We start from the raw sequence: 27,517 nt of genomic DNA, 5'->3' as shown, positions 1-27,517 counted from the left end.
AAGTAAACACCAAATTTTCATTTTTTATGTTAAAGTAGTAACTTTTTGTAATTCATTTTTCTTTTTTTTCGGAGACAGTCTTGCTCTGTTGGCAAGGCTGAGCAATCTTGGCTCACTGCAACCTCCATCTCCCAGGCTCAAGCAATTCTCCTGCCTCATTCTCCCGAGTAGCTAGGATTACAGGCATGTGCCACCACGCCCGGCTAATTTTTGTATTTTTAGTAGAGATGTGGTTTCATTTTTTTTGAGACAGTTTTGCTCTGTTAGCCAGGCTGGAGTGCAGTGGAGCAATCTTGGCTCACTGCAGCGTCTCCCGAGTTCAAGCAGTACTCCTCCCTCATCCTCCCGAGTAGCTGGGATTACAGGTATGTGCCATCATGCCCAGCTAATTTTTGTATTTTTAGTAGAGACGTGGTTTCATCATGTTGGCCAGGCTGGTCTTGAGCTCCTGACCTCAAGTAATCCGCCCGCCTCGGCCTCCTAAAGTGTTGGGATTACAGGGGTGAGCCACCGCGACCGGCTAGTTTTTATAATTCCTATCTGGTCCGGTGTGTTTGTGTTCCGGGGCGGTCCCCGACCCCGCCCCTCACAAGCCCCGCCCTCGCAACAGGCCCCGCCTCCGGAACGCCGGAGTTCCCGACCCCGCCTCTGCAGGGTGCAGGCTCCGCCCCTCGTGACAGATGGTGCTGGTGTAGTCACGGAGGAGGGCTCGCTTTTTTTGATTCAGGCTGTCATGGTGGCGCCCAGCTCGCCTTGCCGGCCTCTTCTTTTCCGGTCTCGGTCCGGCGTGGCAGCGAAGGCAGGCAGCGTTAGGTCTTTCAGTCCCTCTCTGTCATGGCGACGCCGTGCCTCTTCTTCCGGCCACAGCCTGTCATGGCGGCATCCGCAGTAGTCCCTGCCGGGGCCCGCCTGCTCTGTTGCCCCGGCTCTTCATAGTCCAGGCCGCCATGGCGGCGCTCAGGGCTTACCGGAAGTAAAACTTCGGAAGTGAGGCGTTCCTCTGTCCGGAAGTGAGCGCGGGCCCTAGGAAAGATGGCGGCAGCGGCGGCGGTGGGCAACGCGGTGCCCTGCGGGGTCCGGCCTTGCGGGGCCCGGCCTGACGGGCAGCCCAAGCCCGGGCCGCAGCCGCGCGCGCTCCTTGCCGCCGGGCCGGCGCTCATAGCGAACGGTGACGAGCTGGTCGCTGCCGTGTGGCCGTACCGGCGGTTGGCGCTGCTGCGGCGCCTCACGGTGCTGCCATTCGCCGGGCTGCTCTATCCGGCCTGGTTGGGTGCCGCAGCCGCTGGCTGCTGGGGCTGGGGCAGCAGTTGGGTGCAGATCCCCGAAGCCGCGCTGCTCGTGCTTGCCACCATCTGCCTCGCGCACGCGCTCACTGTCCTCTCGGGGCATTGGTCTGTGCACGCGCATTGCGCGCTCACCTGCACCCCGGTAAGTGTGTACGCGCGAGCCCGACCCCCAGCACGGTCGGGCCTCGCCGTAGGTCCCAGCTGCGGCCTTCCTGTCGGTCACCATCCCGACCTGGGCCACCCATCTGCTGGGCCTGGGTCCCCAGGGGCACCCTCTACACTTCGGCGCAGGCTTAATCATGACCCCGCTGCTGACTTGCTGTGCAACCCTGGTGCGGGTTATTTCCTTTCTCTGAAGTCCTCCCTGGTATGGTCATTTAGATTCAATAATGTAATACTTGTAAAAGGCTAAGCGCAGGGCCCAGCGTACGTCGCCCAGGTCAGGTAGGACTTGTTAATGCTAGTTCCCATATTAGCGACTACTCTTGTTGTTTTGGAAACGGGCCTATCTTCCTTCTCGTTTGTCTCCTACCTTGGTTTTCAAAGTGTAAGGCGAGACCACTGGGATAGGTTTCCCCCATCTATGAAGCTTAATTTGTTCGTAGACTGAATCAAGTCTTGCTGTCCAGTGCTCAGTGGTCTTCCATACTGTGATGGAAGGGAGCATGAAATGCAGTTAATTACAATGTTGAAGAGAGGCAGAAGTGTTTATGAGCGAGTCACTAACATGATGTCTTTTCGCAAAATGAGGGTGGTGATAGTTCTGCTCAGGATACAACAGCAAGCAAGGTCGCGCTCCTGACCTATAGTTCTGAATGACCAAGTGTCGTCGGAGGAGTTGGTGAATGTGAGCTGCCCTGGGCCTGAAGCAGTGACTGTGCCATCTCTCTGGGCCTGCCTCAGGTGACACCAGGAGGTTTGCAGCCATGGACACTGAGGTATATCAGGACGCTTCCCCTCTGATCCCAGGAGTGTGTTTGCCTCAAGAAGAGGAAAAGGGAACAGCATCAAGGGCCACAGAAAGACAGAAGCCCCCTACCCTCTCTGGCTCTGAATGTGGGTAGAATCCTCATTCTTCTCTCCTGAGAGACTGAACCTGTTCTGTCCTTCAAAGAGATTTATCCCAGGGGAGGAGCTCAACTTGGTGGCTTTTGAGGTAGTACAGTGAAAGATGCCAATGAGGGACAAAATAGAGGTTAAGGGGACTGTGGCACCGCTCAGACTTCAGCTGCCTTTTGACCTGCAGCTAAACAGCTTAGCTCTTAACTTCCTCTCCAGGGCTGGAGAAGTGGGAGGAGCTGAACAGCCATCAGCCAGGAGAGGCGGGTCTGGGTTTGATTCAGAGCTCAGAAAGGGCCGCTTCTGCCTTCTGAGTTTCAGTTTCCCCGTTCTGTAAACTGAGAACCGTAACACCTACCTCTAGGTGCCATCATGAGAACGGAGATGATATCTGCAAAGTGCCCTCCCTGGGGCCAGCATGGCGTATAGCCTCTTGTACCTTTCTTCCATGACGTCACATTTGTAGTTATGTGATTGTTATTATTTGCTGCCTGGTTTGGAGGCCCATGAACGTGGGATGGTGCTTTGTTTCTGCGGGTCGTCATTGTGCTCCCGGGTCTCCACGCGGCTCCATCTAGCAGAGCCGCAGAGGGATGGATGCGGTTCACGGGATCCAGGGAGCACTGAACGAGCTCCATTCAACATTTCTGTGTCCTTGGTACTGGGGAAACAGCAGTGAACAAAACAGACAAATCCCCCTGCCTTTGTGGTGTTACTGGGAGGGAGAACTCATAGTCAGCAGTTGATGCTAAAGAGAGATGACATCTAACATCAGGACAGGATGGAACATTGCCGGGAACTTTAGATGGGGCAGCCAGGGAGGGGCTCCTGGGAAGGTGATGTTTCAGCAAAAGCCTGAGGCAGCAAAGGAGCTGTGTGAATGTGTATTCCGGGCAGAGAAAACACGTGCGAAGGCCCTTTGCTGAGGCTGAAGCGCAGTGGAGCCCCATGTGCATGTGGAGCTGTGGAGTGTAGTGAGCAGGGTTGGTGGAAGAGGCAGAGCTGAGCAGAAGGCCAGGGGGCCTGTGATGGGGGCGGGGGCTTGGCTCATGTGAATTGAGGGCATACTGGGTGGGTGCCTGGCAGCCTTCTTCCTATTTGAGTTCATGTCACCATCAGCAGAGCAGAGTCCTGGACATTCGGTGCTGTCTGTGCACCCAGCTTCCCAGCTTTTTTGTTTTTGTTGTTTTTGTTTTTATTTTGTTTTTTGGAGGTTTTTGTTTGTTTGTGAGGCGGAGTCTGGCTTTGTAGCCCAGGCTGGAGTGCAGTGGCACAACCTCGGCTTACTGCAACCTCCGCCTCCCGGGTTCAAGTGATTCTTCTGCCTCAGCCTCCCAAGTAGCTGAGACTAGAGGTGACTGCCACCATGCCCAACTTTTTTTTTTTTTTTTTTTATTTTTTATTTTTAGTAGAGACGGGGTTTCACCATATTGGCCAGGCCTCGAACTCCTGACCTCGTGATTTGCCCCCACCCCCGCCCCACTGCCTCGGCCTCCCAAAGTGCTGGGATTACAGGCGTGAGCCACTGCGCCCGACCTTTTTATTTTGAGACGGAGTTTCTCTCTGTCACCCAGGCTGGAGTGTGGTGGCACGATCTTGGCTTACTGCAAGCTCTGCCTCCCAGGTTCACGCCATTCTCCTGCCTCAACCTGCCAAGTAGCTGGGACTGCAGGCACCTGCCACCACACCCGGCTAATTTTTTGTATTTTTAGTAGAGATGGAGTTTCACCGTGTTAGCCAGGATGGTCTCAATCTCCTGACGTCGTGATCTGCCTGCCTTGGCCTCCCAAAGTGCTGGGATTACAGGCGTGAGCCACTGTGCCTGGCTGTTTTGTTGTTTTTTTTTTTTTAATTGAGATGGGGTCTCACTCTATCACCCAGCCTGGAGTGTAGTGATGCAATCTTGGTTCACTGCAACCTCCGCCTCCCAGGTTCAAGTAGCTGAGATTATAGGTGTGCACCACCATGTCCGTCTCATTTTTGTATTTTTAGTTGAGACAGGGTTTCGCCACTTTGGCCAGGGTGATCTCGAACTCCTGACCTCAAGTAATCCACCCAGCTTGGCCTCCCAAAGTGCTGGGATTACAGGTGTGAGTCACCGCGTACAGCCTTGTGCTCTCAGCTTTAAGTATGGCACCAGAGGCACAGCAAGGTGGTCTCCTTTGTCCTGATGATAGACGAAGGAGTGACAGAGGCAGCACCAGAGCCCAGTGGCATGTTTCAGAATATGCCCATAGAGCTGCTGCATCCAAAACCTCCCCAGGGGAGGTCTTAGAACTGTAGGTTGAGAAGAGCTGAGCCGCAGTGCTTTCTTTGTCTCTGTCAGGAGTATGACCCCAGCAAAGCGACGTTTGTGAAGGTGGTGCCAACCCCCAACAATGGCTCCACAGAGCTTGTGGCCCTGCACCGCAATGAGGTAGGGACTGCCTGCTGGGCTCCTGGAGGAGGGGCTTGAGTGGGATTCTCAGGCGCTGACACCCCAAGGTCAGGGGCCTCTGTGGCGAACACATCTTCTGCCACAGGGTGAAGACGGGCTCGAGGTGCTGTCCTTCGAATTCCAGAAGATCAAGTATTCCTACGATGCCCTGGAGAAGAAGCAGTTTGTCCCCGTGGCCTTTCCTGTGGGAAACGCCTTCTCATACTATCAGAGTAACAGAGGCTTCCAGGAAGACTCAGAGATCCGAGCAGCTGAGAAGAAATTTGGGAGCAACAAGTGAGTCCTTGATTTGCTTGTAGCACCTTTGCCTTTCTGTCCTGCTCCTCTCCTGATTCAGGATGCCTAGGAAACGGGACAGAGGCATCTGCCCTTTTATTTATTTATTTATTATTAATATTATTTTTTTTGAGACTGAGTCTCGCTCTGTCACCTAGGCTGGAGTGCAGTGACGCAATCTCAGCTCACCGCAACCTCCGCCTTCCTAGTTCAAGCAATTCTGCTTCAGCCTGCCAAGTAGCTGGGAATACAGGCCCCCCCCACCACCCCTGGCTAATTTTTGTATTTTTAGTAGGGACAGGGGTTTCACCATGTTGGCCAGGCTGGTCTCGAACTCCTGACCTCAGGTGATCCTCCCATGTTGGCCTCCCAAAGTGCTGGCATTACAGGCGTGAGCCACTGCACCTGGCCAAATCTGCCCTTTTAGCCAAACATCCCAGGTGAATGTGACGCCGTTTGAGCAACATGCTCTAAGTCCAGTCTCCCGTGAACTTGCCTGTTGGCAGGAACCCCAGAGGGCCTGCAGCTGGAAGCCCGTGCTCTGAGGTGTGAGACCCGGAGTATAAGGTTCTCCACAGGAGTCTGGCCTGTGGCCCCTCCTCAGCAACTGCTTCATTTTAAATTCTTTAAAAATGTTTGTTTATTTCTGTAGAGATGGGGTCTCGCCATGTTGCCCAGGCTTGTCTCAAACTCCTGGCCTCAAGCGATCCTCTTAAGTCAGCCTCCCAAAGTGCTGGGATTACAGGCGTGAGTCACTGCACCCAACCTGAACATTTTAATCCTCACTGTTTCATGTCTGCGCGTCTCAGCGCTTCAGGAATGGTGATGAAGACAGTGACCAGGTCTGGTCTTTTGTACTGAATACAATGGCCAATGTGTGATGCACACCCTATCCCTTCATCTTCACCAAAACTGCAAATGCTGACACGTGGCTGGGAGCTGAGAACTGGGCTCCAGACCCCATCATGGCCTTGTGACAATGGTCCTCAACCTGGAAACCCACAGAACACCTAGGGAGCTCTTTCCTGATTTAATCACTGTTCAGAGATTACAATTACGTTGACTACAACTATCAATCTAATACAAGGATTTATAAGAAACATATAGCGACTTCCCCTACCCCAAGGTTGGCCAGTCACATTAATGACCTGTGGCAACTACATTCCCTTTCATGCTCTTCTTACTCACGCAAAGGTACCCAGCAAGATACAAGGGAAGGGCTTATTGTTTGATAGCAACGGGTTGCTCTTTGGTTTCCTCTTCTCACATCCCATACATAAGACGTCCATCCAGTTAAAGGGCAGAGCGAGAATGACCCTCGTTGACATGACTGGCGCCCTGATCAGATTGGGCCCTAGCACAGAGTGCTGCAGAACACACCCTTAGGCCCGAGTTGTTGCATTCTTGAGCGTTTCGTTTTTGTTTGTTTTGTGGTTTTTTTTTTTTTTTTTTTTTTTTGGAGACAGGGTCTAACTCTGTTACCCAGGCTGGAGTGCAGTGGTGTGATCATGGCTCACTGCAGCCTTGAACTCCTGGGCTCAAGCATTCGTCCTGCCTCAGCCTCCCAAACAGCTGGGACCACAGGCACGCACCACCACCCCCAGCTAATTTTTAAATTTTTGTAAAGAGAAGGTCTCGTGGTGTTGCCCAGGCTAGTCTCCAACTCCTGGGCTCAAGCACTCCTCCTGCCTCGGCCTCCCAAAGTGCTGGGATTACAGGCATGAACCACCCTACTTGACCCATTCTGGGGCTTTAATTCAGGAATCGTAGAAGATCTCAGCTTTGGTGGGGCTGGGTCTCAGTGTCTTCTGCTGTCTGTAGCTTCAGGGCCTCCATCCTTCAATCAGAGGTTCCTTCTCTACTTGCTGCATCATTCGACCAGATGATGGGCTCTCGTCTGACGCCAGCCCCAGGCTGCCGGGAAGAGCATATTGCAGATTCAGGAGCTTCATCTGGTTTATGCAGAGCCGAGGGCTGTGGGCGGGCAGCGTGTCTACCCCAGGCACAGCCAGAATGAGGGAGAGCCACAGTCAAATGGATCCTCCCATCTGGAAGCTCACCAGGGCTCCTGACACCCACATGTGGCTCTTGGTTTCTTGAGAGGGGCCTACCATGCTCAGGTTGGAGGGGTCAGGGTGGAGGCTCCACACCCCAGAGGCCTTGCCCTGGGAACAGGATGGGGCCTGGTCTCTTGCAGGGCTGAGATGGTGGTGCCTGACTTCTCGGAGCTTTTCAAGGAGAGAGCCACAGCCCCCTTCTTTGTATTTCAGGTAAGGCAGCAGCTCTGGCCCATCTCCCCATTTCCTCCCTTGGGGCTTTCCTGGCCGGAGCAAGCCTGCCCACCACTTCCAAACCTGGAAGCTTCTCCCCGTCCTCACATGTCAGAGCCGGTGGGCAGAAAGAAGGGGCTCATGGGAACAGGGCAGGTAGAGCAAGAACAGACGGGCTGGCATCCCACAGGTGTTCTGTGTGGGGCTCTGGTGCCTGGATGAGTACTGGTACTACAGCGTTTTCACGCTATCCATGCTGGTGGCGTTCGAGGCCTCGCTGGTGCAGCAGCAGATGCGGAACATGTCGGAGATCAGGAAGATGGGCAACAAGCCCCACATGATCCAGGTGCAGCTGCTGGGGAGACCCAGGTAGGGAGCGCGGCACAGATGCGGCTTCTGTGCTGACACACGCGTGTCCCACCCAGGTCTACCGAAGCCGCAAGTGGAGGCCCATTGCCAGTGATGAGATCGTACCAGGGGACATCGTCTCCATCGGTGAGGCCGGGTTCTGCTCAGTCCCAGTGGGACCCCCAGCCTCAGGGCCTCTGGCCAACCCTCCTACCTCTGCCCTGCAGGCCGCTCCCCACAGGAGAACCTGGTGCCGTGTGACGTGCTTCTGCTGCGAGGCCGCTGCATCGTGGACGAGGCCATGCTCACGGGGGAGTCCGTGCCACAGATGAAGGTGCTTGGTGGGGGATGGGGATCCTCAAACTACTCAGGAGGAAACAGGCCAGGAGGTGGAGGCCCAGGGGGTGGCAGGGATCCCCCCCAGGCACAGGCGGAGGAGGCAGGGTGAGCATGGATGAGCTCTGTGTACTGGGGAGCTGGGTGGTGGGGGCAAGGAAGGAGGTGAGAGAGCCAAGGGCATCCAGGGTACATTGGTGCCCTGGGATGTCAGACCAAGGTGGGCTGGGAGCAGCCTGGAGCGGGTGAGTCCCGGACGAGGCTAGGTGCAGGCCCCAGGGAACGGGTACTGTGAGTGCAGTGGGGAAAGACAGGACGGGGTGAGGGTGAGGACCCAGGAGCTGGGTGGAATGTGCTGGTTGGGTGGGGAGCCCCCTGGCTCATTCCAGCCTCAAGGTCCAGCTGTCCAGGAACTCAGATGGAAAAGGAACCAAGGTGGGCCTGGTCATCCAGATTCATGACCTTCCTCCCCAGGAACCCATCGAAGACCTCAGCCCAGACAGGGTGCTGGACCTCCAGGCCGACTCCCGGCTACATGTCATCTTCGGGGGCACCAAGGTGGTGCAGCACATTCCCCCACAGAAAGCCACCACGGGCCTGAAGCGTAGGTGCCTCACGAGCATCTAGGGGTATCTGGGCTCCCACCCACTTTGCCCGTTTGCTTGATCATGAGAGAGTCAGGACGAGGAGACAGGCATGACGGTGACTCTGCTTCTCTCCCCAGCGGTAGACAACGGGTGTGTGGCCTACGTCTTGCGAACCGGATTCAACACATCCCAGGTGCAGGGCCAGGTCTGGGGAGGGTGGACCCCAGGGCAGTTGGACAGCCAAGGCATCAACCCTTTCAGACCTCAGAACATCTACCCCATGGGCTGACTCTGGCAGCACAGCCCTGGACCTGGGCCAGGGTACAGAGGCCACCCCGAGACCAGGCCCCCTCTCCCAGGCCTGAGGTGCTGGAGGGAGCCCAGACAGCAGAAAGACTGTCCCTCCATCCCTCCAGGGCAAACTGCTGCGCACCATCCTCTTCGGGGTGAAGAGGGTGACTGCGAACAACCTGGAGACCTTCATCTTCATCCTCTTCCTCCTGGTGTTTGCCATTGCTGCAGCCGCCTACGTATGGATTGAAGGTAAGCGCCACGGCCTCTGCGGTCCCCTACTCCCGCCCTCCGAGGCCCCAGGCTGGCAGGCCCTGTCTCCACAGGTACCAAGGACCCCAGCCGGAACCGCTACAAGCTGTTTCTGGAGTGCACCCTGATCCTCACCTCGGTTGTGCCTCCTGAGCTGCCCATCGAGCTGTCCCTGGCCGTGAACACCTCCCTCATCGCCCTGGCCAAGCTCTGTGAGTGTGTCAAATGGGGTGGGGCCGAGTGGGCTGGGGCCAAGCAGGACCCCTGACCTCACTCCCACCCCTAGACATGTACTGCACAGAGCCCTTCCGGATCCCCTTTGCTGGCAAGGTCGAGGTGTGCTGCTTTGACAAGACGGGGACCTTGACCAGTGACAGCCTGGTGGTGCGCGGTGTTGCCGGGCTGAGGTGAGTGTCGGGGGCCTGGGCCAAAGGTCACCCAGATGGAGTTTCTGGGAAGTTGAGAGACAGGTGGCCCATCCACCCCAAGCTGTTGCAGTGAGGGCCCGTCAGAGGCCCTGCCTCAGGGGTTCATTTCCAGGGGCTCCCCACAAAGTCCTGGGTGTGAGCCGTGGCAGCAGCATGGGGGCTTAGCTCAGGCCTGGAACATCCCACGCCAGCCATGTGACCGCAGTACCTGCATGCACGATGCCTGGCTTCTGGGGGCATCTGTGAAGCAGGTGCGGGTCTCAAAGACACAGTTGGCGCCCAAGGCCCCCAGTGACTGGCACAGAATGAATGTCAATGGGTTCTTCTGCTGATGGAGATGTAGCTTCGCCCTACCCGCCTGCACCCTGTAACCAGCTGTTCCCTGTCCTTGCAGAGACGGGAAGGAGGTGACTCCTGTGTCCAACATCCCTGTAGAAACACACCGGGCCCTGGCCTCATGCCACTCGCTCATGCAGCTGGACGACGGCACCCTCGTGGGTGACCCCCTAGAGAAGGCCATGCTGACGGCCGTGGACTGGACGCTGACCAAAGGTGAGGGGCTGGGGCCTCAGGCCCAGCAAGGGGGAGCCACTGGCTCTCACAGCCCTAGGCAGGTGGGCTGCACCCTTCAGAGGATCTTGGGGACAGGCAGACCTACAGCTCTGATGCTCCCCGAGGTGGATGGCCAGAGGTTCATCTTAGACCCAGGACAGGCCACATCCTTGGGTGTTCCTCTGGGTTGTAATCTGCCCTGTCCTGGCGGAAGCCACAGTACCAGGGTCCTCCGAGCCCAGGTCTCCCAGCTCTAGACCAACCTCTGCTCTAGCCCACAGCCCCTGATCAGGCCCTGGGGGTGGCAGGAGGGAGGTGGGGAAGGCCGGGGGGAGAGATAGGGGCTTGGCTGCCTCTTTGGAGCAAAGCCCCTCAGGACTCGTACTTATTTGTTTCCAGATGAGAAAGTATTCCCCCGAAGTATTAAAACTCAGGGGCTGAAAATTCACCAGCGCTTTCATTTTGCCAGTGCCCTGAAGCGAATGTCCGTGCTTGCCTCGTATGAGAAGCTGGGCTCCACTGACCTCTGCTACATCGCGGCCGTGAAGGGGGCCCCCGAAACCCTGCACTCCATGGTGAGCTGGCCTCAGCCTGGGGCAAGGGGTGGGGCGCGGGGCAGCCCGTGACATCCCCCTGCGTTCCCTGCAGTTCTCCCAGTGCCCGCCTGACTACCACTACATCCACACCGAGATCTCCCGGGAAGGAGCCCGCGTCCTGGCGCTGGGGTACAAGGAGCTGGGACACCTCACTCACCAGCAGGTACGGGCCCAGGCTCCCCCACCCGCCTTCACCATGTGCCTGGCCCGTCAGCTCCTCCCTGAGTCACTTCCTGTGCCCTACAGTGCCAAGTTGAATGGTCGCGATTTTGTCCTCCTTGCCCCACCTCTAGCTTCTACCTTTGGAGACCCCAAATGGCACTCAGTCTGTCTCCTGCTGTGGGGAACCACCCGGTCCTGGCTCATGCAGAGCACATGCAGGCCTCACCCGCCCCAGTCCTGGTGTGTCCCTGGCTCTACTCTTCTGCGCTGGTCTTGGGCAGGGCTTGGTGGCATCAGCCCTCTCACCATCCATCTTTCACACATCCCACCCTGTGCCTCCACCACCGGCACATCTGCGGCCTGGCTTCTTCCTGGCTCCTGTTCGTTCTGCTTGCATCCTACAGTTGCAGATCCTTCCAGAATTTAGCCTTAGGTTGCAGTGCTGTGTGCAGAGCCCAGGCCACGGCTCACAGTCTGCATGCTCTGCCCCATTCCTGCACCTGGACCCCCCTTCCCAGTGGCCCAGGTCGTCATCGCCTTCAGAGTGGGCACTTCTGAGGCCTTTCCACACCCCTCTGGATTCCATTCCCACCTCCTCTCTCGTGGCACTCAGTACTCTGATTTCTGTGACCTTCTTGATCATGCATCTCCCCTGGTGCAGTGTGAGCTCCCTAAGGCCAGGAGTCTCTGCCCAGTCACTGGTATATGGTGGAGCCCCGGGGAGTAAGAGTTCATGGCTAAACTCCAACATTATTGGGAGAGTCCCTACTTCATTGACTCGGAAGCTGAGCCACAGGGACTCTGTGGTGTGCCCATGTCCACAACCAGGACATAGAGCCACATTCGGGGGACCCAGACTCCCCAGTCACTGCCAGATCCCACCCCCCGAGCGTGCCTGGTACCCTCCTGGCATTTCTCCCCTCCCAACCCTCGCATGTCCCCGCTACGGGAACAGGGCCTTCCATCATCCCCCTGGTTCTTAGCGCATGGTCAGAGCTCAGGAAATGCAGACTGTGGGTAGAGGGAGGGACAGATGGTGAGGGTACCCCGTCTGTCCACAGGCCCGGGAAGTCAAGCGGGAGGCCCTGGAGTGCAGCCTCAAGTTCGTTGGCTTCATCGTGGTCTCCTGCCCGCTCAAGGCTGACTCCAAGGCCGTGATCCGGGAGATCCAGAACGCGTCCCACCGGGTATGGGGACAGGGCTTGGCTCCACCCTCTGCATGGGAAGTAGAGGCGAGGAGATGACAATTACAGCTTCATGGTGAGGGTGGGCACCCAGGTCTCACAGGCTGCACATTTTGGCTGAGCAAGATGATAGCTCAGGTGCTAACGTTGCTCCTGGCCCAAGGACACTCTGGGACCCGCCTATGCTGGGTCCTCTTACCTCCACAGACCACTCCCCTCATCCCCCACGTCATGGAAAGCTGGGGGCGCTTCTCTCCACTTCCCTGATCCACTACCATCCTGGAGAGAAGGCAGCTGAGGCTGGGGAGTTGAGGGGTAGGGGGCAGTGTCTGCCTGTCCTGGTGACTTGTGGTGGCTTGTGTTTTCTATTTTGGGACTTAGGGTGTCTTTTGCTAAAAGACAAGGGGCGAGTGAGCTGTCTCAAAGGATGATGACTCTGGGTCAGATGGGTGATGTGGTTAGTCCCCACCAGGCCCAGAGGTCATGGTCCCATCCTCCTGTTCACTGAAATATTACCCCCATAGGCAGCTACCAAGCAAAGAGGGCCCACCTCAAGGGCAGGTTGTTCATTTGTATTGGAAATCCAAGCTAAGGGTGTCTTCAGAAGGACACATACACGTGTCATTTGTGTAAAATGACCTGGGTGGGGGTGGATTGTGGCCCTTGGAAGCCCATTCAGGGTCTCGGTTAGAGGCCCAGGATCTCCCACTGTGGCCTGCCTTAGAAGGAGACTTGGCAGCCTAGTCTCTGGCCTAGAGCTCGGCCCTAGGCTGCCCTGCTGAGCTTCTGCCCCTCTCTCCCCAAGGTGGTCATGATCACAGGAGACAACCCGCTTACTGCATGCCATGTGGCCCAGGAGCTGCACTTCATTGAAAAGGATCACACGCTGATCCTGCAGCCTCCCTCTGAGAAAGGTGAGGCCCTAGCCTGGCCCACAGTGGGGAAGGGGGACCCTGAGTCCAAGAACAGCGCCCATCGCAACAGCCCACCTGTGTGCCAGGCCTCAGCAGCACAGTGTCTTCAAATGCCTGGCACCACGGTGGCACCACTAATCACAGCCCTGGCCCACTGGGCACCTCGGACAGCATGCGAGTGTTCACTGGGTCACAGGTCCCGAGAAGTGTGGAGTGTAGGTGTTTATTTACCATAATGAGGCGACAGTCTGACTGCCAGCTCAGGTTTCCTGTGTACTCATGGGCAGATACTGCTCCTACTACGCTTACTCCCTATCCTCAGCATCATCCTCATCTCACACCCTTTTTGGCCCAGCAAGCTGCCCATGTACCGAGTGCTCCCTTCCCAAGCACAGGGACTGCTGGCATCCTCAGCCGCAGTTGATGGCACAGTTTGCCCAGTGTTCAGCCTGACCAGACCCCAGGCAGAGCACTCCGTGCGTGTTACTACGTTGGTCCCTCCACCCCACCCTGCACCACACGGGGTGGCTTGCCTTCCCCACGCCACAGAGGAGGAAGCTGGCTGGGTCAGCTCTCAGGGCCCCTGCTTTGTAGAGAAGGGACAGAAGCTCAGAAGTGAACCCACTTGCCCAGGTCACTTGATGTCCCCATGGCTAACGATTGGAACCCAGACAGTCTGACTCCAGAGCTCATGGCTCCAACCTGTCCCTGGTAACCTCTTTGAGCAATGCCCTGGATTCAGACTGATGAAGAGGCAGACATACAGATCCAGCCCCTCCCAGCTAGAGGTATGGGGCTTACCGGATACCTGCCCCAGGGCTAGAGGTGTAGCCCCCTGGGCGCACACAGTCCAGGGCCTGCATGAGTGTTGACAGAGGGCCCTAAGGAGAACCACATGGCGCGGGGTTGCCACAGGGCTGAGCCAGAGCAGCTTCCAGAACCTCCAGGCCACCTCTCAGAGGACTCTGTTCCTGCCCTCCTTCTGTTCTGTTGGTCCCAGGCCCAGCTACCGGGGTCTTCCAGGGCCTGGGGATTGTGGGCAGGTGGCCTGGAGCGGATGAGCAGGACTGTTGATTGAAAAGTGAAGCTGGTCTAGCAACAGCTGCAGCACCAGCCCCCCCGGTGGAGGTGTGCTGCCCTTCAGGGTGAGACGGTCCAGGGTGAGCAGGCCAGTGCCGGGAGGGCTGGTGGGCCACCCTCGGCCATCGCAGTGCCCAGCATCCAAGCCAGGGCCAGCCGTCAAGAAAGGGGAAGTGGAGCAAGAGGACGTTGAGAACTCGGGGGCCCTGTCAGAATGGGGAGGGGGCCCAGCCCCGAGAAAACAGGATTTCAGAGAGGCCACGGGCGCAGGGATAAATGAGGTGAGGGCCTGGTGTGGGGTTTCCCAAGGAGAGCGCCGTAGCCCCGTTCTGTGTGTTTCAGGTTGGGGGGCCTTGCATGAGGTGGGCGCATGGCTTAGCTGGGGTCAGACTGCCTGGGTTCTAATCTGGCTCTGTCCCATGCTCTCAGGCAAGTAGCTCAGGCCCCAGGCTCTTAGTTCCACCCTGCACACCTGAGGGACGTTCTTCGTGGAGTGCCCAGAGCAGGGCTGGGGGTCACCTGCGTGGTTAGGGAGTTGGGGGCTCCGGAGAAGAGAGACTAGCCAGTGCTGGGGTCCGAGTGGAGGGAGGGCGCTTCTGAGCCCAGGGAAGCCAAGCCCCCAGCCCTAACCCTAGATGCTGCCCGCAGGCCGGCAGTGCGAGTGGCGCTCCATTGACGGCAGCATCGTGCTGCCCCTGGCCCGGGGCTCCCCAAGGGCACTGGCCCTGGAGCACGCACTGTGCCTCACAGGCGACGGCTTGGCCCACCTGCAGGCCACCGACCCCCAGCAGCTGCTCCGCCTCATCCCCCACGTGCAGGTGTTCGCCCGCGTGGCCCCCAAGCAGAAGGTATGTGCCCAGCCCTAGGGGTCGGGGCACAGAGGTGGGCACGCAGCCCCTGCTCAGCCTGTTTCTGCCAACACAGGAGTTTGTCATCACCAGCCTGAAGGAGCTGGGCTACGTGACCCTCATGTGTGGGGATGGCACCAACGACGTGGGCGCCCTGAAGCACGCTGATGTGGGTGAGTGCTGTGGGCTTGGGTGGTTCCTTCCTTTGTGGGCCAGGTGTTGAGGACATGTCACTGAGCTAGAAAAACAGACCCAGCCCTTGGTGACAGCCATGGGGGCGCTAATTCCTATGAGGAAGCAGTGCAGGGGATGGGAGGGGGTGGCAAGGTCAGGGGCTTTGAGGGCAGGAAGGGATTCGAGTATCCCAGGACCAGAGCAGGGTGGAGGCCAGAGGCCAGGAGAGAGGCAACAAGTTGGGAGAGTGACTCAGAAAACCCAGAGCTGAAGCCGTAAAGATGGTTCATAGTCCCAGATGTCTGTCAAAAGCACACACGTGGCTGAGTACTGTGGTTCCTGCCTGGAATCACAGTGCTTTGGGAGGCTGAGGTGAGAGGATCACTTGAGTCTGGGAGTTCAAGACAGTGGTGTGATCCACTCTAACCTAAGTGACAGTGCAAGACCCTGTCCTTTTTTTTTTTTTTTTTTTTTTTTGATGGAGCCTTGCTCTGTCGCCCAGGCTGGAGTACAATGGCACAATCTCGGCTCACTGCAACCTCCACCTCCCGGGTTCCACGCCTGGCTAATTTTAGTATTTTTAGTAGAGATGGAGTTTCACCATGTCAGTCAGGCTGGTCTCCAACTCCTGACCTCAAGTGATCCACCCACCTTGGCCTCCCAAAGCACTAGAATTACAGGTGTGAACCACTGCATCCCACCCAACTCTTTTTTTTTTTTTTTTTTTTTTTTGAGACAGTTTCTTGCTTGTTGCCCAGGCTGGAGTACAATAGTACAGTCTCAGCTCACTGCAACCTCTACTTCCCAGGTTCAAGCAATTCTCCTGCCTCAGCCTCCCAAGTAGCTAGGATTACAGGCGCCAGCCACCACGCCCATCTAACTTTTGTATTTTTAGTAGAGACGGGATTTCACCATGTTGGCCAGGCTGGTCTCGGACTCCTGACCTCAGGTGATGCGCCATCTAGTGTTGTGTGTATTTTCATTGCATTTTTTGTGGGCGTTTGTTGTTGGTGGTTTGTTTTCTTAAAGTAGTTTGTAGAAAGCAACATGGGTGGTCTCTGAGGTCTCCTTAGGGTGTCAGGTGAAATGGGAAGTCTGGGAACTGTCCTCATGGGAGCCAGCTGGGGGGGCTTCAGGAGCAGTGGCTCTGAAGCCACCAATCTGCTCCTCCGTGGAGCCTGCTCTTCTGCGTCTGACACCCTCCTGCCCCCAGGTGTGGCGCTCTTGGCCAACGCCCCTGAGCGGGTTGTCGAGCGGCGACGGCGGCCCCGGGACAGCCCAACCCTGAGCAACAGTGGCATCAGAGCGACCTCCAGGACAGCCAAGCAGCGGTCGGGGCTCCCTCCCTCCGAGGAGCAGCCAACCTCCCAGAGGGTGAGTCCCAAGATGGGAAGCGCTGCACCCCATCCTGGCCAGGGCTGACAGCCTACTGCCTACCCTACAGGACCGCCTGAGCCAGGTGCTGCGAGACCTCGAGGACGAGAGCACGCCCATTGTGAAACTGGGGGATGCCAGCATCGCAGCACCCTTCACCTCCAAGCTCTCATCCATCCAGTGCAGTGAGTTGCTTGCCCCCGCTCCCCCTCCCTTCGTTCCCCCCTTGGTACCCATACCCACACCCACACCTGCCTCCCTACCACCCTGCAGTCTGCCACGTGATCAAGCAGGGCCGCTGCACGCTGGTGACCACGCTACAGATGTTCAAGATCCTGGCGCTCAATGCCCTCATCCTGGCCTACAGCCAGAGCGTCCTCTACCTGGAAGGGGTCAAGTTCAGTGACTTCCAGGCCACTCTACAGGGGCTGCTGCTGGCCGGCTGCTTCCTCTTCATCTCCCGTTCCAAGGTGGGCCCCAGAGGTGCTGGAAGGTCAGGGATGCATGGGCCAGCCAGGGCCAGGCTGTTATAGGCACGGGAATTGTCATCCCCAAGTTACAGGACTCGGGGCCCCAGAGGTGGGGGCTATACCTCGGATGGCTCAGGAAATGCCAGCAGGGCAGGTGCGGACTGAAGCACCCAGACCCCTCCAGGTGGCACAGCTTGGGGTCCCACACCTGTCCACAGGCAGGGGTCCCAGGGGTGGGCCCCACAGAGCCCCACCAGCAATGAACAATCATCAAGAAGGTAAAAAAACAACAAAGCGGGTCACAGGCTACACAGGACAGGCTGGTGGACAGCTGGGGAGGCCTGTGTGACGCCGGCACTCAGGCTGAGGTGTAAAGAACCAGGGGGGCCAGCCGCCGGGAACTGGACATATAGGCTCCAAACAGGCATGGGCTGACGCCGGTGGCTGGAGGGGGTAGGAGATTGGCTGGGCGGGACTGTGCCTGTCCCGTGGGCTCCAGGGAGGGCAGGATCTGCTTCATGATTCTCAGGCCCCTGTGGCTGCCACGGGGAGCCTGGATGGCAGAGCCAGGGCTAGGGAGGCAGCCCTGGGCTCGGGTGAGAGGCAGGCAGGGCTCCGGGGACTGGTGCCGACCCATGGAATCCCCCAGGATTTGGTGGCGGCTCTACACAAGCTCTCCCGAGAGGTAGAGACACAAGCTCTCCCGGGAGGTTATTGCCTGCTGAGTGGGCCGGGTGGCCCTAAGTGAGCCAGGTCCTGACTCCCCCACCTGCCTTGCTGCTGCAGCCCCTCAAGACCCTCTCCCGAGAACGGCCCCTGCCTAACATCTTCAACCTGTACACCATCCTCACCGTCATGCTCCAGTTCTTTGTGCACTTCCTGAGCCTCGTCTACCTGTACCGTGAGGCCCAGGCCCGGAGCCCCGAGAAGTAAGTGCTGCCTTGGAGGAGGTGATGTCCCTGCAGCTGAGAGTAGCAGGAGGATGACTCTACAGACATCAGCAGGAGAGCCTGGGGGTTGTCCAGGGAGTCCAGGGAGGGGCACTAGGCCAGGCAGATCACTAGCTCTGTGCCAGAGTAGCAGGAAGCCACAGAGTGTGTGTGAGCCAGAGCAGGAGAGGGGGCCCTGACTCCCGTGTATCCTTGTAGGCAGGAGCAGTTCGTGGACTTGTACAAGGAGTTTGAGCCAAGCCTGGTCAACAGCACTGTCTACATCATGGCCATGGCCATGCAGATGGCCACCTTCGCCATCAACTACAAAGTAAGGCCTGGGCCCCACCCAAACACTCCGTGTGTGCCCACCCAGCCCCACCCCATGAAGCCATCTGTCCCTCATCCCCACAGGGCCCGCCCTTCATGGAGAGCCTGCCGGAGAACAAGCCCCTGGTGTGGAGTCTGGCAGTTTCACTCCTGGCCATCGTCGGCCTGCTTCTCGGCTCCTCGCCCGACTTCAACAGCCAGTTTGGCCTCGTGGACATCCCTGTGGAGGTCAGTGGCCCTGTGGAGGTGACCCTGGGGCTCAGCTTGATGAGTCCCTCCTGTGGCAGTGACCCTGGGCTGGGCTGCAGGTCTCCAGTTCACCATCCCTCCCTGCCCCGACAGTTCAAGCTGGTCATCGCCCAGGTCCTGCTCCTGGACTTCTGCCTGGCGCTCCTGGCCGACCGTGTCCTGCAGTTCTTCCTGGGGACCCCGAAGCTGAAAGTGCCTTCCTGAAACGGCAGTGCTGGTACCCACTGCCCACCCTGGCTGCCGCTGGGCGGGAACCCCACCAGGGCCCCGGGAGGGAACCCTGCCCCCAACCCCCCACAGCAAGGCTGTACAGTCTTGCCCTTGGAAGACTGAGCTGGGACCCCCAGAGCCATCGGCTGGCTTGGCCAGCAGAACCAGCCCCGAGCCAGCACCTTTGGTAAATAAAGCAGCATCTGAGATTTTAAAAAGCCCTGCCTCCACTTCGTCTGTGCCACACTGTGTTTGCTGGGGGCTCGGGGACAGAGGGTCACTGAGAAGGTCACCCTCCCCACAGGCCTTGTGATGTTGTTGGTGAATCCCTCAAGCACTTTCAGCACTTGAACATGGACTTGTCCCTGCCCAGAGAATTCAGTGCATATTTTCTAGTTTAACAAGAACCCCCACATTTCTGTGGTCTGTTTCACATTTTAACAACTCAGGTGCTGAGAGAAGCCTTAGGATGTGTGGTTATTTTTTTCTTTCCCGCGATACGTAACAGCATGCCTTCCTCTCGGGTGGTGTCTGAGACTTGAGGAATATGATGTGCCTCATTACAAGTCCTGACTCTGTCACGCTCTTGGGGGTCGTGCGCTGCTCTACCATCTCCTGTCACAGTCAGGGAGCGCTGGCTGAGCATCAGCCAGGATGTGACCTGGAAACCTGGCTTGGCTCTTAGGTTGATAGTGTTGTTCCTTTCAATGGACTCACTCATCACAACTCAAGAATTGCAGAGTAGGCAGCGCGGAGCCAGTCAGAGAATCCTTGCCTCCTTAACAGCCAAAGCCTTTAGGACGCAAAGTTATAAACATACTTTAAAGTCTCTTTCCAGCCCCAAAATTCCACTGTGCTGGGTGTGGGAACATTTTTATAACTGACAAGCGGCTTGTGGCAACCCCAGAGCTGGTGCTTCTGGACAAACCTCCACCCCCTACCTAAAAGGGCTGCTCCCTGGTGTGCTGGAATTGGGGCCTTGAGCCTGATCCAGCTTTGAGGGTCACGGAGGGAGCATCCCCCAGGCCCCTGGCCTCTGGTTCGCCAGCCCCAGAGTATTAGAATTTTGGTTGGAATGGGACAGAATGTCAGGCCTCCACTAGGGGGCGCCATGGCTCCAGCGGGGCCCAGGTGGTTTCAGGGCTCTGAGAGACAATCTCGGCAAGGGAATCAGCGGGGTCGCGGGTTGTGGGAGCTCCTGAGAGGGGCTCTCCGGGACGGGTGGATTCTGCAACCATTCAGGGAGGAGGGGGCTGGGGCTCCGTGGGATTCGGGGTAGCACAAATATCTGGGAGGGAAACTATGGCCTAGATGAAGTCTTAGGATGCCCAGTTCAGGGGCACTGCAGCCTCCAGTGGTCGCTTAGGGGGCCCTGGCCGGACCCAGTTTCAGGCGGCTCAGGTAGAGGAGGTCACTATCAAGGCTTCCGGGCTACGGGGGCGTGGTCCGGTATGGGGGCGTGGTCTCTGCTGGGCGGGGCGACGCGGAACCCGGGTGGCGGCAGCTGCGGCGGCAGGAAATCGGGGCTCGGCCCCGCCGGCGCGCGACCCCATCCCCATCCCGGTCCCCGCAGAGCGATCCCCGGGCCCAGACATGGACGCAGCAGAGCCGGGTAGGGGGTTGGGGATCCGGGAGGGGTCTCCCCCAACCATCCCCTGCTTCCTACATTGAGGGGACACGCTTGTCCCGCTCCGTCCCGAAAGCCAGGAGAGGAGTTCCTGAATGGGAAGGACCCAGGGATCCTCCATTGTGGGGAGCCCTATACCTGGAGGGGTTCGGGACGCCAGCCCTTGATTCCCCCTCCCGCTTTTGATCCCTCACCCCAGACGCCTGGGGGAGGGGGCCCAGGAAGGGGAAGTGGCTGCTTCTGCTTCTGATTTTTGTGATGGGGGCAGGGTGCTGAGGGAGAGGGCAACGCGGTAGGATCCCCACAGAGCTCCTCTATAGCCCTGGGGAGCCGGCAGTGCTGGTCTGGGCCCCCTAGGAGAGGGGGCAGGGGGGCAGCGGCAGAAATGTGGCAGGGTCCGACTTGGTGTTTCCGGCCGTCTTTGTGTCTGTGTTGTGTATGTGGAGTGTCATTCGGTCTTTATGTCCCTCATGGCTTCAGTCTCTCCATGTGTGTTTCTGCCTCAGGCTCTGCCTGGCTGTCCCTTGTGTATTTCCATCTGTCTCGCCTGGGTCCATGTGGTTCCATTGTGAGGGCGGCTCTCTTCTCGGAACAGCCTGGGTGCATCTGGGGCATCTGTTTTGTTGGTTTGCTTCTGGGTGCAGGCAGACCCAGGGTGTGGGTGTCTCTGTTCTCCGAGCAGCTGTCTCTGGTCTCTGGTGGTGTGTGAGTCCATCTGCCTGCCTCAAGTTGGCCCCAACCAAGCCCTCCTACTCCTCTCTTTCTCTCTCTCTTTCCCTTTCTCTTCCACCCCCTCCAAATGAGACTGGTTGAGGTGCCGTGGGTGGAGGGAGGCAGTGGTTAGCCCATGTATTACACTCCCCTCCCCCAGGGCTCCCCCCGGCTCCTGAGGGCAGGAAGAGGTACAGTGACATCTTCCGGAGCCTGGACAACCTCGAAATCTCACTGGGGAACGTGTGAGTCTGAGCCTGGATCGCCCCCAAATCCTGCCAAGATGCCCCAAGCCCCTAACCATTTAGGTGCCCTGAAGTCCCATTTGGAACCTGTAACATCTGGACCTACATACCTAATAACCAGAGAAATCTAGGATGGGAGCCTCCAAAATGCCTGGGTATCCCAAAAGTGTCCCCCTCAATAGACTGGAAATCCCCAAAGTGGTCCTAGAACCCTACATATTCTTGTAACCCCTTAATACATTTGCAATCCCTATAATCCCACTCTATGAACCCCAAAGTTACCAGGGGCCCTTCAGACCCTTTTTCAAGTCCCATTTTAAAAAAACTCACCTGATTCCCCCAAAACATCATTCTTCAGACCTCCTAGATACGAGAGATGCCACAGAGGTGATGTTTGCCACAAACAACCCTAAGGTCCCCAGCACCCCTTGGCAGGACAGACTGGGTGTAAGGTGGCATCCTGACACATCTTTATCCCCCAGGACCCTTGAGATGCTGGCTGGAGACCCTCCACTCTCAGAAGACCCAGAACCTGACAAGACCCCCACAGCCACTGCTGTGAGTGGGGAGTAGGGGAATAGGGAGGAAGGCCTCAGGCAGAGGGGGCCTTAGGAAGGCCAGGTCCCTGCCCTGTTTGCTTCTGAATACTGTCTCCCTCCCCCACAGACCAACGAAGCCAGCTGTTGGAGCGGCCCCTCCCCAGAGGGTCCCGTACCCCTCACAGGTAGGGGGGTCTGGAGGCCAGGACAGTGGGGACAGAAAGCAGTCTTTCCTTCAACAAATCACCACTGACCCCCTCTTCCATGCGAGGCATCGTTTAGGTTTTGGGAACATGGTAGTACACACAACAGATCTCAGTCCCAGCCCTCAGGGAGACCCCAGGCAGGGTGGAGGCTGAGGTAGGAGGTTCACTTGAAGCCAGGAATTCGTGACCATGCTGGGCAACAGTGAGACACCATCCCTACCAAAAGAAAAAAAAAAATGTTTTAATTAGCTGGATGTGGTAGTGTGTGCCTGTAGTCCCAGCTACTTTGGAAGCTGAGGCTGGAGGACTGATTAAGCCTAGGACTTTGAGGCTGCAGTGAGATATGATCGTGCCACTGCACTGCAGCCTGGATGACAGAGCAAGACCCTGTCCAAAAAAATCAAACACAGGCTGGGTACAGTGGCTCACGCCTGTAATCCCCACACTTTGGGAGGCTGAGGCGGGCAGATCACCTGAGATTGGGAGTTCGAGACCACACTGACCATCATGGAGAGAGCTCGTCTCTACTAAAATTACAGAAAATTAGCCAGGCGTGGTGGTGCATGCCTGTAATCCCAGCTATTCAGGAGGCTGAGGCAGGAGAATCGCTTGAACCTGGGAGGCGGAGGTTGTGGTGAGCCGAAATCACGCCATTGCACTCTAGCCTGGGCAACAAGAGCAAAACACTGTCTCAAAAAAATAAATAAATAAAATCAAAACCAAAAAACAGTGAATCTGTAAAATTGCAACCAGGACAAGTGATCCCAAAGCAGCATTTGGGGAGCTGTGAGGCTATAGGACAGGGGCCACTGGTCTGGTCTGGGGGCTTAGGGAAGACATCCATAGCAGACTAGGGTGCAAAGGTCAGAGGTCCATCCATTTTCCCCAGGGGAGGAACTGGACTTGCGGCTCATTCGAACCAAGGGGGGTGTGGACGCAGCCCTGGAATATGCCAAGACCTGGAGCCGCTATGCCAAGGAACTGCTTGCCTGGACTGAAAAGAGAGCCAGCTATGGTGAGGACCCCTTCCACCCAGCCCCAGGCACCAGGCAGTCCCCAGACCCCAGCTAGACCCAGAGCCCTGCTCTCTCTTCCCCCAGAGCTGGAGTTTGCTAAGAGCACTATGAAGATCGCCGAAGCTGGCAAGGTGTCCATTCAACAGCAGGTAGTCATCACTAGACCCCCCAGAGAGCCCAACCCCCACTAGAACCTCACCCTTGCCCCCCACAGATCTTCAGTATCCTCCTACACCACTCTGTCTCCCCCAGAGCCACATGCCTCTGCAGTACATCTACACCCTGTTTCTGGAGCATGATCTCAGCCTGGGAACCCTGGCCATGGAGACAGTGGCCCAGCAGAAAAGAGACTACTACCAGGTGAAGGGGCGGGACGGAATGTTACAGAGGGTACCCTGCTGTCCTTCCTCCCAGCAAGCTGGGAGGAAGGCACTACTACCAACATTGCCATTTCACTGATGAGGAAGCTGAGGCCCAGGGATGCTCGGGAACTTGCCCAAGGTTACCCAGCAAAGATTCAAGCTGGGCTTCCTGTGTAATTGCAAAACTTCACTTTACTTTTCTTCTTGAGACACAGTCTCTTGCTCTTTTGCCCAGGCTGGGGTGCAATGGTGCGATCTCAGCTCACTGCAACCTCCGCTTCCTAGATTCAAGCAATTCACCTGCCTCAGCCTCCTGAGTAGCTGGGATTACAGGCGCCTGCCACCACACCCGGCTAATTTTTGTATTTTTAGCAGAGATGGGGTTTCACCATGTTGGTCAGGCTGGTCTCCAACTCCTGACCTCAGGTAATCCACCTACCTTGGCCTCCCAAAGTGGTGGGATTACGGGTGTGAGCCACCATGCCCAGCCAAAAACTTCGTTTTTGTTTGTGGGGAGGGACACGAGGTGCTGAGTATTCTCAGGAGGAAAGCCTTGGTGTCTCTGCTTCCAAGCAGAAAGGATGGGGTGACTTGAGACTTCTGGACACAGGGGTTAGGGAGAGCAGGTCTGGAGGAGACCCCAGGAGGAGAATACTGACTCAGAAAAGGGTCCAGCCAGGCACAGTGGCTCACGCCTGTAATCCCAGCACTTCTAGAGGCCAAGGAGGGAGGATTGCTTGAGCCCAGGAGTTTGAGACCAACCTGGGCAACACAGTGAGACCCCCCACTCCCATCTCTACAAAAAAAAAAAAAAAAGTTTTTTAATTAGCTGGGCCTGGTACACATGTCTGTAGTGCTAGCTACTAGGAGGCTGAGGCTGGAGGATTGCTTGAGGCCAGGAGTTCAACTAACCTGGGCAACACAGTGAGATCCCTGTCTTTATCTACCAAAAAAATTTATTTTATTTTATTTTATTTTATTTTGTTTTATTTTTTGAGACAGAGTCTCACTTTATCATCCAGGCTAGAGTGCAGTGGCATGATCTCAGCTCACTGCAACCTCCACCTCCCGGGTTCAAGCGATTCTCCTGCCTCAGCCTCCCAAGTAGCTGGGACCACAGGAGTGTGCCATCACATCTGTATAATTTTTGTGTTTTTGTAGAGACGTGGTTTCACCATGTTGGTCAGACTGGTCTCGAACTCAACTCCTGACCTCAGGTGATCTGCCCACTTTGGCCTCCCAAATGCTGGGATTAAAGGCATGAATGAACACACCTGGCTAACCAAAAAAAAAAAAAAAGAAATTGTTTTTTGAATTAACTAGGCCTAGTGCACATGCCTGTAGTCCTAACTGAGAGGCTGAGGCAGGAGGATTGCTTGAACTCAAGAGTTCAAGTTCAGTGCTGCAGTGAGCCGTGATTGCCCACTTGCACTCCAGCCTGGGCAACAAGAGCAAAACTCTGTCTCAAAAAAAAAAAAAAAAAAGAGTCCAGAGGCGGCAAAGCACATGGTGCAGGAATGGAAGGACTGGGTGGCTGCTTCTGGGGTCGCCCTAAGGCAGCGTCTCCATCCCCATCCCCAACCCTTGCCAGCCCCTCGCCGCCAAACGGACTGAGATTGAGAAGTGGCGGAAGGAGTTCAAGGAGCAGTGGATGAAGGAACAGAAGCGGATGGTGAGGCTTGGAATGGGTGGAGGGGTAGGCTAAGAGAGAGGCCTGGACGCTGACGTTCTCCTCATCGATGATCCCCCAGAATGAGGCGGTGCAGGCACTGCGGCGCGCCCAGCTGCAGTATGTGCAACGCAGTGAGGACCTGCGGGCGCGCTCCCAGGGGTCCCCTGAGGACCCGTCCCCCCAGGCCTTGCCGGGACCTAGCAAGCAGCAGGAGCGGCGGCGGCGCTCGCGGGAGGAGGCCCAGGCCAAGGTGGGCACCCGGCCCCGAGCCTGTGTAGCGCTTTGGCTCCCCCTGCCCTCTGCTGTCGCCCACACGCGCCCCACCCCGCCCCTGGCCTCCGGTTTCCCCAGGCGCTGGAGGCCGAGACGCTGTACCAGGCCTGTGTCCGCGAGGCCAACGCGCGGCAGCAGGACCTGGAGATCGCCAAGCAGCGAATCGTGTCGCACGTGCGCAAGCTGGTGTTTCAGGGGGATGAAGTGCTGAGGCGGGTGAGGCCCATCTCCAAGGCCATTCCCCCCTCACCCCGTTGGGGCCCCGACTGAGTGCCCCACTCCTCGCCCCTAAGCCACCCTGGGAACACCAGGACTAGGCCATTTCCCTCGACAGCCAGTTCCCGCCCCCAGACCCATTGTCTCCGCTCCACCCCATGAGATCCTGTCCCCTGGATGACCAGCCCCTGCTCTGACCACGCCTGGGTCCCCTGGCCGACTGCCCTAGTTCCTAAGCCGCCCAGGTGCGTCCCAAACCCTGACCCCGCCCCAGCTCTGGCCCTGCCCCCAGGCTCCCAGGCCCCGCCCCTCCACAACCTGGTGTCTCCACCCGGCAGGTGACCCTGGGTCTCTTTGGGCTGCGCGGCGCGCAGGCGGAGCGAGGCCCCCGTATCTTCGCGGCCCTGGCCGAGTGCTGTGTGCCCTTTGAGCCCGGCCAGCGCTACCAGGAGTTCGTACGGGCGCTGCGGCCCGAGCCCCCGCCGCCCCCTCCGCCCGCCTTCTCTTTCCAGGAGTTCGTTCCCTCCGTGAACAGGTGGGTCACTGGAGCAGGGAGTTGGGAACGAGCCCTGGAATCGCGATGCCAGGCTGTTGGCACCGCAGGCTGGGTACTTGAGGTCAGAGAATGCAAAGCCTTAGTGGAATTTAGTACTCCAGGCTCTCGGGGGTCTTAGGAGGCTGAATGGGTTGTCCCAGTCCTAGGGGCAGGGGCAGGAGTTTGGGGCTACTGTACTGCAGGGGCCACAATACCCATGGGTGTCAGGGCCTGCAGACCCAAGTGCTTGGAGTTGGTACCTAGACATGATGCCTGGGTGCCATCACCACAGGCCAGTTTCCTGGGATTCAAACCTTCAAACCTCTGTTTTCTCAGCTCCCCTCTGGACATCAGAAAGAAGCTCTCTGGGCCTTTACCTCCAAGGCTAGATGAGAATTCAGCTGAGCCAGGCCCTTGGGAGGATCCGGGCACAGGCTGGCGCTGGCAAGGTGAGTGCAATGAGGGCCGGGTGGGAGTGGTGCCAGGAGTTCATTCTACCCACACATAGGTGGGCTACAGGAGTGGGGTTTGGGAGCAAGGGACCATCCTTATTGACCTGTCCCACCTAGGGACTCCAGGCCCCACTCCGGGCAGTGATGTGGACAGCGTGGGTGGCGGCAGCGAGTCTCGGTCCCTGGACTCTCCCACTTCCAGCCCAGGTAGGGATAGGACCTGGTCCTGACCCACACTCCACCTGTGACCATCCTCCAGCCCCTGGTCAAGCTCTGACCCTCAATCTTTATCATTTCACCTCTGACCTACCTGATACCCCTGACCTATTTCCTCAACCTCTTTTTTTATCTTTTTAAAAATTATTTATGGCCGGGCGCGGTGGCTCAAGCCTGTAATCCCAGCACTTTGGGAGGCCGAGACGGGCGGATCACAAGGTCAGGAGATCGAGACCATCCTGGCTAACACGGTGAAACCCCGTCTCTACTAAAAAAATACAAAAAAATAGCCGGGCGAGGTGGCGGGCGCCTGTAGTCCCAGCTACTCGGGGAGGCTGAGGCAGGAGAATGGCGTGAACCCGGGAGGCGGAGCTTGCAGTGAGCTGAGATCCGGCCACTGCACTCCAGCCTGGGCGACAGAGCGAGACTCCGTCTCAAAAAAAAAAAAAAAAAAAATTATTTATTTGTTTATTTGAGACAGAGTCTCATTCTGTCGCCCAGCCTGGAGTGCAGTGGCATGATCTCACTGCAACCTCCACCTCCCAGATTCAAGCGATTCTCCTGTCTCAGCCTCTGGAGTAGCTGGGATTATAGGTGTGTACCACCACACTGGCTAATTTTTGTATTTTTTAGTAGAGATGGGGTTTCACCATGTTGGCCAGGCTGATCTCGAACTCCTGACCTCAGGTGATCCACCTGCCTGGGTCTTCCAAAGTGCAGGGATTACAGGTGTGTGCCACTGCGCCCGGCCTTTTCTTTCTTTCTTTTTTTTTTTTTTTTTTTTTTTTTTTTTTAGGGGGGGTTT

The 27,517-nt window shown here is 57.3% G+C and overlaps 2 protein-coding genes across 6 annotated transcripts in view; both read left to right on the top strand.

Moving 5' to 3' along the window:
- Nucleotides 1–623: 623 nt before the first annotated feature.
- On the top strand, nt 624–18,860 carry ATP13A1 (ATPase 13A1). 3 transcript variants are annotated; one of them, XM_025367190.1, is made up of 26 exons: nt 1,005–1,428; nt 4,672–4,761; nt 4,868–5,058; nt 7,256–7,328; nt 7,519–7,674; nt 7,754–7,823; nt 7,904–8,010; nt 8,487–8,616; nt 8,737–8,792; nt 9,016–9,142; nt 9,217–9,354; nt 9,429–9,549; nt 9,965–10,122; nt 10,522–10,697; nt 10,771–10,881; nt 11,942–12,067; nt 12,870–12,978; nt 14,707–14,906; nt 14,983–15,079; nt 16,294–16,454; nt 16,525–16,639; nt 16,728–16,924; nt 17,711–17,853; nt 18,073–18,184; nt 18,268–18,411; nt 18,526–18,860. In XM_025367190.1, exons 1-26 carry the CDS (start codon nt 1,033–1,035, stop codon nt 18,634–18,636), a joined length of 3,615 nt encoding a protein of 1,204 aa, XP_025222975.1. In that variant the 5' UTR covers nt 1,005–1,032; the 3' UTR covers nt 18,637–18,860. The 3 variants fall into 3 exon arrangements, with proteins under 3 accessions (XP_025222974.1, XP_025222975.1, XP_025222976.1); XM_025367191.1 differs by lacking the exon at nt 1,005–1,428 and adding an exon at nt 2,573–2,608; XM_025367189.1 differs by having other exon boundaries at nt 624–1,428; nt 18,073–18,411.
- A 1,246-nt stretch (nt 18,861–20,106) lies between these two features.
- The window catches only part of GMIP (GEM interacting protein), a 15,970-nt gene continuing 8,559 nt past the window's right edge, over nt 20,107–27,517 (top strand). For 2 of the 3 annotated variants that reach the window (XM_025367193.1, XM_025367192.1), the window contains exons 1-13: nt 20,107–20,254; nt 21,141–21,225; nt 21,708–21,783; nt 21,892–21,949; nt 22,860–22,985; nt 23,071–23,135; nt 23,239–23,346; nt 24,940–25,020; nt 25,100–25,270; nt 25,372–25,509; nt 25,848–26,044; nt 26,381–26,493; nt 26,614–26,703. In XM_025367193.1, the coding sequence (XP_025222978.1) occupies nt 20,236–20,254; nt 21,141–21,225; nt 21,708–21,783; nt 21,892–21,949; nt 22,860–22,985; nt 23,071–23,135; nt 23,239–23,346; nt 24,940–25,020; nt 25,100–25,270; nt 25,372–25,509; nt 25,848–26,044; nt 26,381–26,493; nt 26,614–26,703 (1,327 nt within the window). In that variant the 5' untranslated portion in view covers nt 20,107–20,235. The remainder of the gene's footprint in view (nt 20,255–21,140; nt 21,226–21,707; nt 21,784–21,891; nt 21,950–22,859; nt 22,986–23,070; nt 23,136–23,238; nt 23,347–24,939; nt 25,021–25,099; nt 25,271–25,371; nt 25,510–25,847; nt 26,045–26,380; nt 26,494–26,613; nt 26,704–27,517) is intronic. The other variant, XM_025367194.1, reaches the window with a different exon arrangement.

The sequence above is a fragment of the Theropithecus gelada genome, chromosome 19 (genome assembly GCF_003255815.1).
Source record: "Theropithecus gelada isolate Dixy chromosome 19, Tgel_1.0, whole genome shotgun sequence".
Taxonomy (NCBI): domain Eukaryota; kingdom Metazoa; phylum Chordata; class Mammalia; order Primates; family Cercopithecidae; genus Theropithecus; species Theropithecus gelada.
This window is presented reverse-complemented; position numbering and strand designations above follow the sequence as displayed.

What these genes read in the sequence shown, in the direction of transcription:
- ATP13A1 (XM_025367189.1), top strand. Translation starts at nt 1,033, where the DNA reads ATGGCGGCAGCGGCGGCGGTGGGCAACGCGGTGCCCTGCGGGGTCCGG. An exon ending in CCCCCTTCTTTGTATTTCAG is followed by an intron (nt 7,329 to 7,518) that starts GTAAGGCAGCAG and finishes GGCATCCCACAG; the next exon opens with GTGTTCTGTGTGGGGCTCTG. An exon ending in GCTCTCATCCATCCAGTGCA is followed by an intron (nt 16,640 to 16,727) that starts GTGAGTTGCTTG and finishes ACCACCCTGCAG; the next exon opens with TCTGCCACGTGATCAAGCAG.